The following is a 13,182-nucleotide window of genomic DNA, read 5'->3' as shown; positions in this document are numbered from 1 at the left end:
TCGTAGGAGAGTAATAACCACATACTGAAATAATAACCACACACTGAAACTAATAACCCTAACAAAATTGTCTTGATGTTATGAAATGAGTTTGAATCTAGAATGAGAGTTTACGAAATCTCACCTTATTTTTTAGAATGTATAATTGAGTTACATACCTTCTGACTTCAAGTACAAATTTTACTTTTATTTTTCTATTACAAATGTGGTAATGTTATCTTCACATGAAAATGAGTTATGCTCTATAGACTAAAATACTGACTTTTTCAACAAAGTATGTAAAATGTGTTGAAAATGCAATATTAAGCTAAAAAATCATGAGAATGAACAATACAAATTGTCCACTTCATTACAACACAAATAATGTAATTTTCAAAAGAAAAAAAAATTGCAAAATGAACTAACTTTACCAAAAATTGACCGATCAGAAAAGATAGTAAACAAACAAATATATATAACACATGACAAAATAGCGAATGGATTGGTTGCAGTATTGTTTATTTAAATAATTCATCTCCTACCCAATAATTATATTTCTAAACCTCTCGGTAAGGCCATGTTTATCCAAAATTGTAATGTGAATGAATCAACAATATAATTTAAAAAAACCTTTGTTGTTATTTTGTAGGACATGTTTATTTGCAGGGATTGAAACGACTATTACAGTTCTTGATTGGAGGATGACGGAGCTAATAGCACACCCAAAGGCCACGGAAAGAGCACGAAACGAAATTTGAAGTGGTTGGTGAGAGAAAAATTGTAACAGAGGGTGACGTTTTAGAAATGCATTATTTGAAAGCTGACGGTAAAAGAGGTGCTTCGATTGCATCCACCAGCGCCGCTTGCACTTCCAAAAGAAACTACAGAAGATGTGAGGATTGAAGGTTACAATATTCCAGCTAAAACAAGAGTTTTTGTGAATGTTTGGGGGAATTGGGAGAGATCCAGAATCGTGGAAGAACCCAACTAAAATAAATGAATGAATGGATTTTGAGTTCATTCCGTTTGGAGGTGGAAGAAGGATTCGTCCAGGTATTACTACGAGGATTGCCATGGTTGAGATAGCTTTTGCTCAGATTTTGCATAGCTTTGATTGGGAGCTTCCAAGTGGGTTTGAAGCGAAGGATTTAGATATGACTGAAGTTGTTGGTATCACAATGCATAGAAAAGCTCACTTTGTTCGTTTAAAATTTCGATTTGAATATTGTGAGATGTGCCATCTTACATTCATGTTGACTAATATCACATAATGAATCAATAAAAATTGAAAATATATAAACGCAGTAAAGTTGTTATTTAAGCAAATTTCAATATAAAGTTAGCTTGAACTAACTTAAATTATAGATTACTCTAAAAATATTGAGTAATTTAAAGTAGAGGAACAAAAATTATATAAAAAAATGAATTTCAAAGTGAAGATTCACAAGATATTTTAGACTTTGGCTAAGCTTAACCATACAACTTAAGGTGGCGTGAAAAATATGTGTATGCATGTTTGGATCGTTGGAAGAGGACACTTCAAATTTGGTAAATTTCAACTTTATTCTTGAACAACTTGGTTGCTGCAAGTGTTTTGGTAAATACATATTAAAATCTCTTTTATATATATAGTAACAAAAATGGACCTAATATTACTTTTTAAAACTACAAATTTTGTCTAAATGAATGGTAAGTACACCAATTTCTTGGTATATTGGTAAACTATATGGTTCAATTAATGAATACTTCAACACTCCCTTTATTCATGAGGACTTGATTGAAAATTGGAGATGTTTATCAACGTCGTCTTTTACCGTCTATAATGTTGTCTATTATCATAAAGGTGATATTTTGTTATATATATAAATATTTATTTTATCAAAATGAAAACGTTTTCACACATTTGGTGACCGAAGGCCTTATGATCCATCCGGCTATGGGCTAATTATTGGTGCAGTCCATGACAAGCAGCAACTCTCTGGCATTGTAAGAGATTTGCGGTTCCCATTGAAAGTATCAAAAAGTGGATTTAAACTTTGAAAACGAGACAACCAAGACGAAGATTCCGGTGTATGCTCAAACTCATCTTCACGGTCTCCGATCTTTATCAAATGCATCACTCGTACTCCAACTCAACTTCCTATCATTTTTGTTTAGGAACGCATCTAATGAAGATGTCAATGTATCTATGCCTCTATTGCAATGGTCTACGCATAAGTTGAAGATATTTCGCGTTTTGTTGCCAATCTCTGCTCTCTTAACCTCCTCCATAAGGTAGGAACGATTATCTGTAGCTTTGGCAATAGAATTAATGAGTTATAAAAATGGCTAACAGTCCTTGCAAGTTTAATTTCCAATCCTGATGAGGATCTGAACCCTACTACATCCATGCATATATTGCTCAATTCTCCATGATTCGTACAATTAGTGGATTTGACAAAGTCATTGGAGACTGTAGTTTGATGGGTTTGAGTAATGAGACACACGAACCGCTAAGCATAAGTATAAAAGAAGAATGTGAGAAAAAATTTCCATTGACATACCCATTTCTTTTCCTCTCTTTTTCGTTTTGGAATCTATATACAGTCCTTGTCCTTACTAGAGGTATATATATAAATACCTAATGAATGACATTTGCGAGAAAACGTACAGGAAAACTATTTTTTTGAACAAAAATCTATTCCAAAGGGTAGAAGAGAAGATACACCGAATATCTTAACTAAGTTTATAAGTTAGAGCAGAGATTATGTGTTTATTGCTCAATTGTACTATATACGTTATACGTTTAAGTACTTTAGTTAGAATTTAGAATTTAATTCTTCATATGGACATTGTGCATGATATATGTCATTATTAACGAACCCACTGGCATTAATCTTGATCAATTTCTTTTAGAAACGTTACTGAATTTAATTCGGTAATACTTTATTACTTTCAATAAACTTGAAGAATGGAAGACTATATTATTATTTTAGTTGTTGTTTATCTGTGGATAATATATATATATGTGTGTGTGTGTGTACTATCGACAAATTATGTTCGTTATGGAAACGCAGTTTCATATAACTCAACATATACTTTTTTTTAACAACTTCGTATACAATAGTTTCCCAAAATCAATTTAGGTTGATTACTCCAGAAGTTTTCAAACCAAGTGATTAAAATTCAGTCTTTATACATACGTACATACAATATATAAATTCATAAATTTAAAATACCATCATCCTGTAAATTGTAGTAAAAAAAATATCTACAAATTTGGGTCTAAATTGGTTTGAAGCCTAAGACCAACTGCACAAGATCATAGGAACTTAAAGAGAACATTAATTTTTCTTTCTCACTTGAAGAGAACAAATGGAAAAAGAAAAATAAGGAAAAGTGATGAGTAATTCAAGCTTAACAAAAGTGGGAGATTCGGAGGTTGAAAAGCCAGTGGGATTGCTTCTGTCATCAAGTAATGCCTACATATCAATATCATCTCCAATTAATGCTATAAAAGTTTTGTAACTTTCAACTTCAACGTGCTCTCTATATATTCCTAATCCTGGCTTCACATAAATGTAAAACATTAACTTTGGTATTATTTGGTGCAGCAGCAATCCCCGCACCAATACTTATAAAGTCTCCACTTCCATTTAAAGAGATACTACAACAATAGCATTAAACATAATAAAGCTGCTAACGGGTACAATAAAGTTCATGTAAAGAATAATAAGAAAATATGCAACAAGTTTTTGGATAAAACATGTTATTTTAATTACAAGTCCGTATGAAGAAAAGGATCAAAAATAGAATAATTTATTTGCATGGTTTATGTGTTTTTTCTAAAGCTCTTTCATGGAAACCAATATTAATTTATATAGGAAGGTGGCACCTACATGATCCCATGTGAAAGCAATTATTTTAGCTAGGACCTGATCTCATTCATTTTATGACAATGATATATACCCAAAGAAGATTATGTAAAATTCAACTTATGGAAATAATCACATGGTTGGTTTGTGATACTTACGTTTAACCTTACAAAATTTATTACAATTTCACGATTTTACTGTACATCTTTAACTTTGATAGAGAAATAAAAACTTAAGCCTAATACTTTCCTAAGAAACTGTATATCAAAGAAAAGAAAATTAAGAAATGAAGAGTAACAAACCTATAACTCACTTTAATATTTTGTTGTTACCGTTCGTAGTATATGTGAGTGTTAATGATGTGACGTGTCAACGTAGTTAAAATATTTACGTGCACGTACCTATTTCTATATATTAATTCTATTTGGTATTCAGTTGGAAAAAAAATTGATAAACTCACATTCTTCTTATTAAGTGAATGAACAACTTTCGGTCTTCCTTAAACTGAACAAACTTGAACAAACTTTCACATAGTGTTTACTTTTCACGTTTTTGCTTTCTTTTTCTTCCTAATTTAATTCCTATTCTCTTCATTATTAATTTCTTTTGAAGTATAAATATTTGTTCAAAGATTATATTTTTTATAATTTTAGAAAAAAATCATAAGAACCCTAATTAATTTTTTTAGTTTGATCATTTTGTAGAGGTGAGATTATTAACTGAGATTTCCGTTTTCTTTTGGTGGTTACAAATATCTTTTTAGATTAGAGAATCAACTCTTAAATTATGATTGAGAATTATAAAAAAGAAGTGTCGAAGATGAAGAGAAAATTGTGATGATGATTCAGAATTAGTTGAAACCATATCTTTTTTAGAAAGATAAAATACGAATTGAGTTTTCTACTGAATGGGCAAACGATATTAGAAATTGAAATTGAGTAAAACATTAGGTTATTACCATACAGTTAGAAATGGATACCATATCTTTCCTTATTTGTTAAAGATCATTAATAGGGAGATTTTGTTCTATAATTAATTTGGATATGAACTTTTCACCGTATTTATTAATTCTTCATCTTATTCCTAGAATTAATATGTATCAAAAGAAATTTGAATTTAAAAAAAAAAAAAAATTATTCTTCTCCTCCCTCTATTTATTCTCACCATTTTCCAAGTTTTATCCCATTCATCTCTTTTCTCTTATTGCTTCTGTTTTGAATTTCTTACACAAAATTCATCCCATCTCTTCTCTTCTCTTGCCCCTTCTTCATTTCATTTCTTCTTCTCCACATCTTGAAAGGAAAATAGAAAATTTGAAAGCATTCGTAATTACTGTTCTGTGCTTCTTCAACCTCTCGTCCTATTCATTCATTTTCCTTCGCTTTTAATGCAATTGTGTCCTTAGATGGTTCTATGAATCATTTTAAGACTATCATTGATGCAATTGTAGCAGCTCCAGATAACTCAAATACACAGTTTTATATTCATGTAACTCCCGGCACTTACCATGAGCGTCTTCAAATTCCACCAACCAAGACCTTCGTTGCTTTGATCGGTGATAACGCACTCACCACCATTATTGTCGACGATAGAAGTAATGCTCGTGGATTCAAGACAAGCGACTCTGCAACCCTTAGTAAGTGTGCCATTCAATTTCTTTTATATATATTATGGCCTTCTATTTCATATTATGGCTTTTCACTCATATATATACTATTTAACTAAACATTTTTATTTCATGCAGCGGTTAACAGTAATAATTTTCTTGCAAAATCATTGACTTTTGAGAACTCCGCCGGTCCTCAAAATGGCCAAGTAGTGGCTGTTCTTGACCAAGCTCGCTTCACTGCGTATCATAAGTGCAGGTTCTTAGATTTTCAAGACAGTTGTACGTCGGAGGCAACCTTTATTTCTTTAAAGAGTGTGATATCTATGGCAGTTTAGACTTTATCTTTGGAAATGGTTTAAGTATGTTTCAAGATTGTAACATCTATGCCCAAGAACCAAATAGATCTATCACGGTCACTACTCAATCCAAAGAACAATAACTGGTTGCCTGAAACTGGTATTCCATTTAGACGTGGATTTTTTTCTTAATGATAAATTACGGTCACTGCTCAATCCAAAGAACAATTACGAAAAAAAAGCGGCTTCTCATTTCAAAATTGTACCATCACTGTTTTGTCAGAGATAGCAGCTAGCAAAGCCGACGTCAAAGTCTATCTTGACCGACCGTGGAGACAATATTCACGGGTTGTGTTCATTAAGTCATTTCTTAATGAGGAAGTGTTGCCCGAAGGATGGTCAGAGTGGCTAGGGGTACCGACGAACAATTTGTTTTATGGAGAATAATAACCGTGGTCCTGGAGCAGATGTCTCTAAAAGGGTTCATTGGATTGGGTTTCATGTGTTAGATAAGCAGTCAGCCAATCAATTCACTATAGACAACTTTGTTAATGGATTTTACTAATTGCCTGAAACTGACATTCCATTTAGACGTTGACTTTAAAAGGACTCATTAGATTGAGTTTCATGTGTTAGATAAGCAGTCAACTAATTAATTCGGATCTTAGAGGTTGCCTGAAACTGGTATTCCATTTAGACGTGAACTTTTTTCTTAATGATAATTATGATTTTCTTAGACAATTTGGTATATACGTTTAAAAAAAATATAAACAAATAAATATCTTTTGTATTTATGTTCTGTTTATATGTAAACAAATTTATTTGTTTTGTATTTATTGAAAACGAAATATAAACAAATATACAAAAAGAGCATACCTTTTAATTTTATTTGGTGGTGTCCATGAATTTGAACAATCACTTTAATTTAAAATAAATTTAATTTTAGGACTCGTGAAATGGGATTGAGTTGAGTAATTAAAGTCGATCGTCTGCTCTAATTCAAGTTTGTAATGTGAACTTGGGCCAATGGAAAGATTGAGCCCAACGTCTCAACTTTAGCCCAAGTTCAAGTCCATGTAATTAAGGCTCGTGGAAGATCTCTTTCAACAGAGGTCTCATCCTCTATTTGGCTGCAAAGTTTGAAGAATTAACAAAGTGTTCAACATCTAAAATTAAACTTCTACAAACATTGAAACTTTTCATCGATTTGAACATTATAAATTCTTTAACATGGAATTAAAAAGTAACTGGAATTTTAATAAAATTGGATAAATTAATTAAAAAAAAAAATACACAAATCAAGAACCAAATAATATTAATATTAATAAACTTCACCAAAAAAATATTACTATATGATTTAAGCGAAAGGATGTATAATATAACCAAAATGAAGAATGACTTATAGAAACTTATTTATTTCTTTATTTGGTTCTTTTTGGCAAGAGTGTACAAAAAGTTCAACACCTCACTGTGAGAAGTAGAAAAATATGAATGAGAGTGTAGTTTTCAGAAATTAAAAAAACGAACTAGAAAATTAAACTTGTTGTAAAACAAATATTAAAATCAAAGTTACTGACTTTAACTAGAAAATTTAGTTAATTACTTGGAATATTACATGCATCATCACGATTACATTTAATAAGATTTACCATAGCCAATGAAAGTTCTAATAATGCATAAGACGCTTTGTAACGAGATTGCCACTCAGCAGGAATAGGATAAAACCCTTCATAATCAAGCATACATCCAGTTACTAGTCCAAAAGTGAACGTGACTGGCAGGAATTGTATGTCTCCATAATCAACTTTTGTTTGTAGAATCTTCAATGTTTTTCGTAGATAATCTAATCCTGTTTGATAATCTTTCGAGCAAGCCACGTACATATCTCTAGTGTCACGACTGATACTATTTGAATCGAGCTGATTTTTAAGGAACAAAATGTCGTTATTGATATCAGGAATGCTATGATTCACAAATATCATCAAAAAACCAGTTAAACTTGTCTTCAAATCATCGCGAAGGTCTGAATTAATGTGGAGAAGGCACAAATTCTTGAGTTCGTGAGTTCGATTGCAAGTATATTGAACAAAGTTGTTGATTGTTGTATTTTGATCCGCATTCACTAACATAAAAACACTCAAAACACAAAAGAGAAGGAATTGTCGTTGGGAAGCCATGTTTTTCCAATCTCTATTTTAACTTCTTTTTCTTTCTTCGCTCTGTATAAAAACAATCAAACAGATGCTATGAATTTATATCGAAAAGAAAATGGTAAAATTGTTTCCTTGAGTGAAAAATCTAATCTAATTAATTAATTAGGATTCCATAAATATTGTTTGATTTTGAAAAAGGTAATAAATTGATTGTGATATGATAAATGTATATTTATAAGGGTCATGATATGATATTATATGATTCCTTATAAATTTGATACAATATTTTCATTATTGTACCCCTCTTTTTTTTTTTTTCCTTTTCTTTTGTACGGGAGATTTTGTATTTCTATTGTATGAAATTCAACTAAATTGCTGTTTTAATAATTTCTTTTAACCTAATATAGAATATAAAACGATCCTACCTTGATTGTAGTTAAATAATAATATACGTTATAATTTAAAATTACATCATACACATCCTGAAATGAGAAATCGCAGTTTAATATTAACTTTAAAAATAATCTTCGTTATGATTTTAATTTCTATAAAACTAAAAAATGAGAAGTGCTTAATCAAATATGGTTAATACCAATTCTCTAACACCGTCAATCAAGCTGACCTCAAGGTTATTTAATTAAATTTGTGTATTGTGTTACATTAGTTTATATTTTGAGCATAATTGGTATATTTACGATTATTCAAAATTTTAATTTTATAGAAATATCAATGCAAATATTAATAAAATATGATATAACCAATAGATAATTTCGAAAAGGCTATAAAGACACAACCAAGTTATTGTCTTTATTTATTTTATTATATATACATTTATTTATTTTTGTTTTATGAAATTGGAAATGTGAATTAAACTATTTTCAATGAAAATGGTGACTTTTCGACAAAATTTAATGTCACATAGGGTTAAGTGAAAAACAATACATAACCCAAAGAAAAGAAAAGAAAAGAAAAGAAAAGAAAAGAAAAGAAAAGGTGGAATTATATGGCTGTATTTATATATACAAAGAATCGTATCATTTCATAATTAATTCCATCCTTTTTTGAAACTGAATCCAAATTAATTTCCAAACAAAATTGATGGAATAACAAATCAGATTTTGACTAAACAAAACTGAAGGAATTAATTTGCTATAAATATCAAATATCCATATGGTTATAATTCTCTCAAAGAGTGAAGCAAGAGAAATAAATTAGTAGAGAGATTGAAAAACATGGCTTCTGATCGACAATTCCTTGTGTTGCTTTGTATTTTGAGTTTGTGCATGTTAACTAAGGCGGATCAAAATACAACAATCAACGACTTTGTTCGTCATACTTGCAACCGAACTCATGAACTCAAAAACTTGTGTCTCTCACAAATAAGTTCCGAACCTCGAAATGATTTGAAGTCAAATTTGACAGGTCTTCTAATGATATTTGTGAATCAAAGCATCAGTAATTTCAAGAATGACATTTCGTTCCTTGAAAAAGAGATAAACTCGAACAAGATTAGTCGTGACACAAAAGATATGTTGGAGGATTGCTTGCAAAACTTTCAAATAGGATCGGTGAATCTACGAGAAACAATGGAGATACTACAAACAAAAACAGGCTATGATGCAGAACAATTACCGGTTGGTAACGTTGGCAACCTTGCAGTTGAGTGTTTTGATGATTTTGAAGGAACTCCTGTCCCTCCCGAGTGGCAATCTCGTTACAATGCCTCCTTTGCATTATTAAAACTTTCTATGGCAATGATAAATCTTATTACTTGTAATCGAGACTATGCTTGTATCCCATAACTTTTTACTTAAATTAAGCAATAACCGTTGTTACTTGGAACATGTTTTATTTTGAATGATTTTAATATAATTTGAGTGAAGAATGATATTATAATAACGAACACACTTGTTTTTCATTATTCTTAATAATCTATCCATTACTTTTTATTTAGATTCCAACGTTATATTTAAATTAATTAATTTGATAAAGAGATTTTTTTTTTTTTTGATTTAAATGGATGAAAGATTTGGTATTTGGGATATAATTGGAATTAAATAAGGATAAGAGAAGAAAATAAAATCGTAATCAAATTAATTATCTTATGAATTAATTATTCCAATAACTACATGGAATAATTAAAAACTTTGAATACTTAATTTCAACATATATATATATATATATATATATATATATAATAACTCAAATTTATCTAAAACTGGAGTTGTTATAGTCCTCAATGTAGTCCTCACATTTCACCATATCCATTTAATTTCCTATGTGAATTTTGTGGAAATTTTTTTTGGAGAAAATGCAGCTCTTGCTTGGGAAATATTCACCATTTTTCTTTGGTTTTTATTCTTTTTACAAAATTGTATTTAATGGTAATCTCTTTTATTTTCATAATATATATAAAAATTATCCAAAATACTTTCACACTACTTCTCTCCATCACTTTTACCCAGAGACGTAGATGCCCACCTCCGATCACTAATAACTTTAGCATTCGTAAATGTGCATCAATCACTTAATTTCAAAGACAAATGATCGTTTGGATGGAATCTTGAACGAATCGATTACTATATTCTGGAGATCGAATTGCTTGAAAGCAAATTGCGACACGACTTTTATGTTGAAACATTTGTTAGCAAAATTAACATAACACCATTTTCAAAGAGACCCTTGGATAGTAGAAGAATTAGATTCAATAGAAAATTTTGATTTAGATAAAGAAAAAACCATTAAAAGAAATCTTCGTTCTAAACTGTTTTTCAATCTTTAAATGATCGTTAGAAACAAAATATTTTTATCAAATCTAAATTAATTACTAAAGACGTTTAATATCATATTAAATATAAAAACAGATTCTAATCTAATTTATAATACAAAAGAACGTTTGAAGAATAGATTAAATAAAAAAAATACATTTTTTTTAGATCTTAATAGATTAAACACTTTAGATTATAAAAAAGCTAATTCTAATACAAGTCATTTCAAACGATCTTCAATATCTTCCATATTCACAATCCCTTAGGTGAAACTAACCCCTTAAACTGGAATTCAAAATTGTAAAATATATTGTAATTTGAATTTATCAAACTTTTTTTACTAACAAAATTAAATTAAAGCTTAATTAGAGAATCCATTAGTTCTTTCATTATATACTTTGCACATCTCCATTTCTCATTACTTTTCCTATCCATTATTCATTTTCAACCCACCAATATGTTAGCCAAATGCAGATCCGATCATACCAAAAACATTTTTAACATCTAAATTAGCTAAAATAGTATTATTTCCAGTGAGGAACTACATCGAATTTCATATCATCTTACATATATCAAACCTATAATTAACAAACTATATAATTAATTTTCATTATTAGGTAAGGAGTCCATGTCTAAACGGAATCCCAGTTTCATGCAACCATTTAGATCTATTAATAAAGTTATCTACCGTAAAACGAAAGGCTGATTCCTTATTTAATATATGATAACCAGTCCAATTAACTCTTTTGGAAACGTCAGCCCCAGGACCGTAGTTGTTGAACTCTCCATAGAACAAGTTGTTAATGGGTACCCCTTTCCACTCCATCCACCCTTCCGACGCTACCACATCATCGAGAAATGATTCCATAAACACAACGTTTGAATACTGTCTCCATAGACGACCCAAAAAGACTTTAACGTTTTGTTTATTTGAAGATATTTCAGGTAAAACTGTGACCGTATAGTTTTGAAATGAAAAACCGCTGATAGACCGTAAAAAATCTTTGGATTGTGCTGTGACTGTGATAGAATTGCTCGGCATCCGAGCATATATATTGCAATCTTGAAACATTACTTGCCCATGTCCAAAGATGAAATCAACGCTTCCATATATGTTAGACTCCTTAAAGAATTGGTACTTTCCATTGACATACAACGTGTCTTGAAAACCCAAAAATCTGCACTTGTAGTAAGCAGTGTGGTCGGCTTTGTCGAAGACCGCTACTGCCTGACCGTTTTGAGGTCCAGCTGAGTTTTCGAACGTTAAAGATTTTGCCATAAAGTTGTTACCTTGGACGGCTGCATCAAATAAAAATAAAATCAGGAAACAAATTCAATAATGTATATGATAATTCTTTAAACCAACACATTTCTCCAAGTTTGTTGATTGAAAACCCTTTAGTCATACTCTTTATTCCTACTTCAAAATTAAAACATAATTGTAGCTGAAATTCCATAACCTCAGTTACTGTACTACTCTAAAAAAAAAAAGATAAAACTGATGTCTCCTTATTTTTGTTCTATATTTATTTTAAAATACAACTAATAAAACACTGATTTTAAGTAAAGAACATCTCAAGTTTATAAAAAAAAAATTGAAACTTTAAGATCTTCAAAATTTTGGTGTGAATATCAATGGCCATAATTTAAAAAAAGATATAGAAATTAGAAGCTTACTAAGGGTTGCAGAGTTGTTGGTCTTGAATCCGGTTCCATTACTTCTGTTGTCTATGATAATGGTCGTGAATGCATCATCGCCTATCAAAGCAATGAACTTCTTAGCCTTTGGAATTTGAATAGCTTCATGGTAAGTACCGGGGGCTACATGAATATAAAATCTCGTATTGGAATTGTTAGGAGCTGCTACAATCGCATCACTAATGCGTTTGAAATTGCCCGATCCATCTAATGATACCGTTCTTACTTTAATTTTTTATTATATTTAAATTTATTTATTTTCGTTTTGTGATTTTTTTTTTTTATTTTATGAAATTGGAAATGTCAATTAAACTAATTTCAAGGAAAATGGTGAATTTTCGACAAAATTGAATGACATATAGGGTTAAGTAAAAAACAATACATAACCCAAAGAAAAGTAAAGAAAAGAAAAGAAAAGAAAAGAAAAGGTGGAATTATATGGCTGTATGTATATATACAAAGAATCGTATCATTTCATAATTAATTCCATCCTTTTTGAAACTGAATCCAAATTAATTTCCAAACGAAATTGATGGAATAACAAATCAGATTTTGACTAAACAAAACTGAAGGAATTAATTTGCTATAAATATCAAATATCCATATGGTTATAATTCTCTCAAAGAGTGAAGCAAGAGAAAGAAATTAGTAGAGAGATTGAAAAACATGGCTTCTGATCGACAATTCCTTGTGTTGCTTTGTATTTTGAGTTTGTGCATGTTAACTAAGGCGGATCAAAATACAACAATCAACGACTTTGTTCGTCATACTTGCAACCGAACTCATGAACTCAAAAACTTGTGTCTCTCACAAATAAGTTCCGAA

At 30.2% G+C, this 13,182-nt stretch overlaps 2 protein-coding genes across 2 annotated transcripts; one reads left to right on the top strand and one right to left on the bottom strand.

Annotated features, from left to right (window-relative positions):
• The first annotated feature begins 5,029 nt into the window (after positions 1-5,029).
• LOC107992235 (probable pectinesterase/pectinesterase inhibitor 40) lies at positions 5,030-6,362 on the top strand. Its single transcript, XM_017048083.2, has 2 exons — positions 5,030-5,469; positions 5,578-6,362. Exons 1-2 carry the CDS (start codon positions 5,247-5,249, stop codon positions 5,775-5,777), a joined length of 423 nt encoding a protein of 140 aa, XP_016903572.1. The 5' UTR covers positions 5,030-5,246; the 3' UTR covers positions 5,778-6,362.
• Positions 6,363-11,272: 4,910 nt separating this feature from the next.
• Positions 11,273-11,938, bottom strand: LOC103503231 (probable pectinesterase/pectinesterase inhibitor 47). The gene has a single exon (XM_008467374.2). It carries the CDS (start codon positions 11,936-11,938, stop codon positions 11,273-11,275), a length of 666 nt encoding a protein of 221 aa, XP_008465596.2.
• Positions 11,939-13,182: the final 1,244 nt, after the last annotated feature.

Source organism: Cucumis melo, chromosome 12 (genome assembly GCF_025177605.1).
Source record: "Cucumis melo cultivar AY chromosome 12, USDA_Cmelo_AY_1.0, whole genome shotgun sequence".
NCBI classification, from domain to species: Eukaryota; Viridiplantae; Streptophyta; class Magnoliopsida; order Cucurbitales; family Cucurbitaceae; genus Cucumis; species Cucumis melo.
The sequence above is the reverse complement of the archived record's forward strand: the minus strand, read 5'-3'. Positions and strand labels throughout refer to the sequence as shown.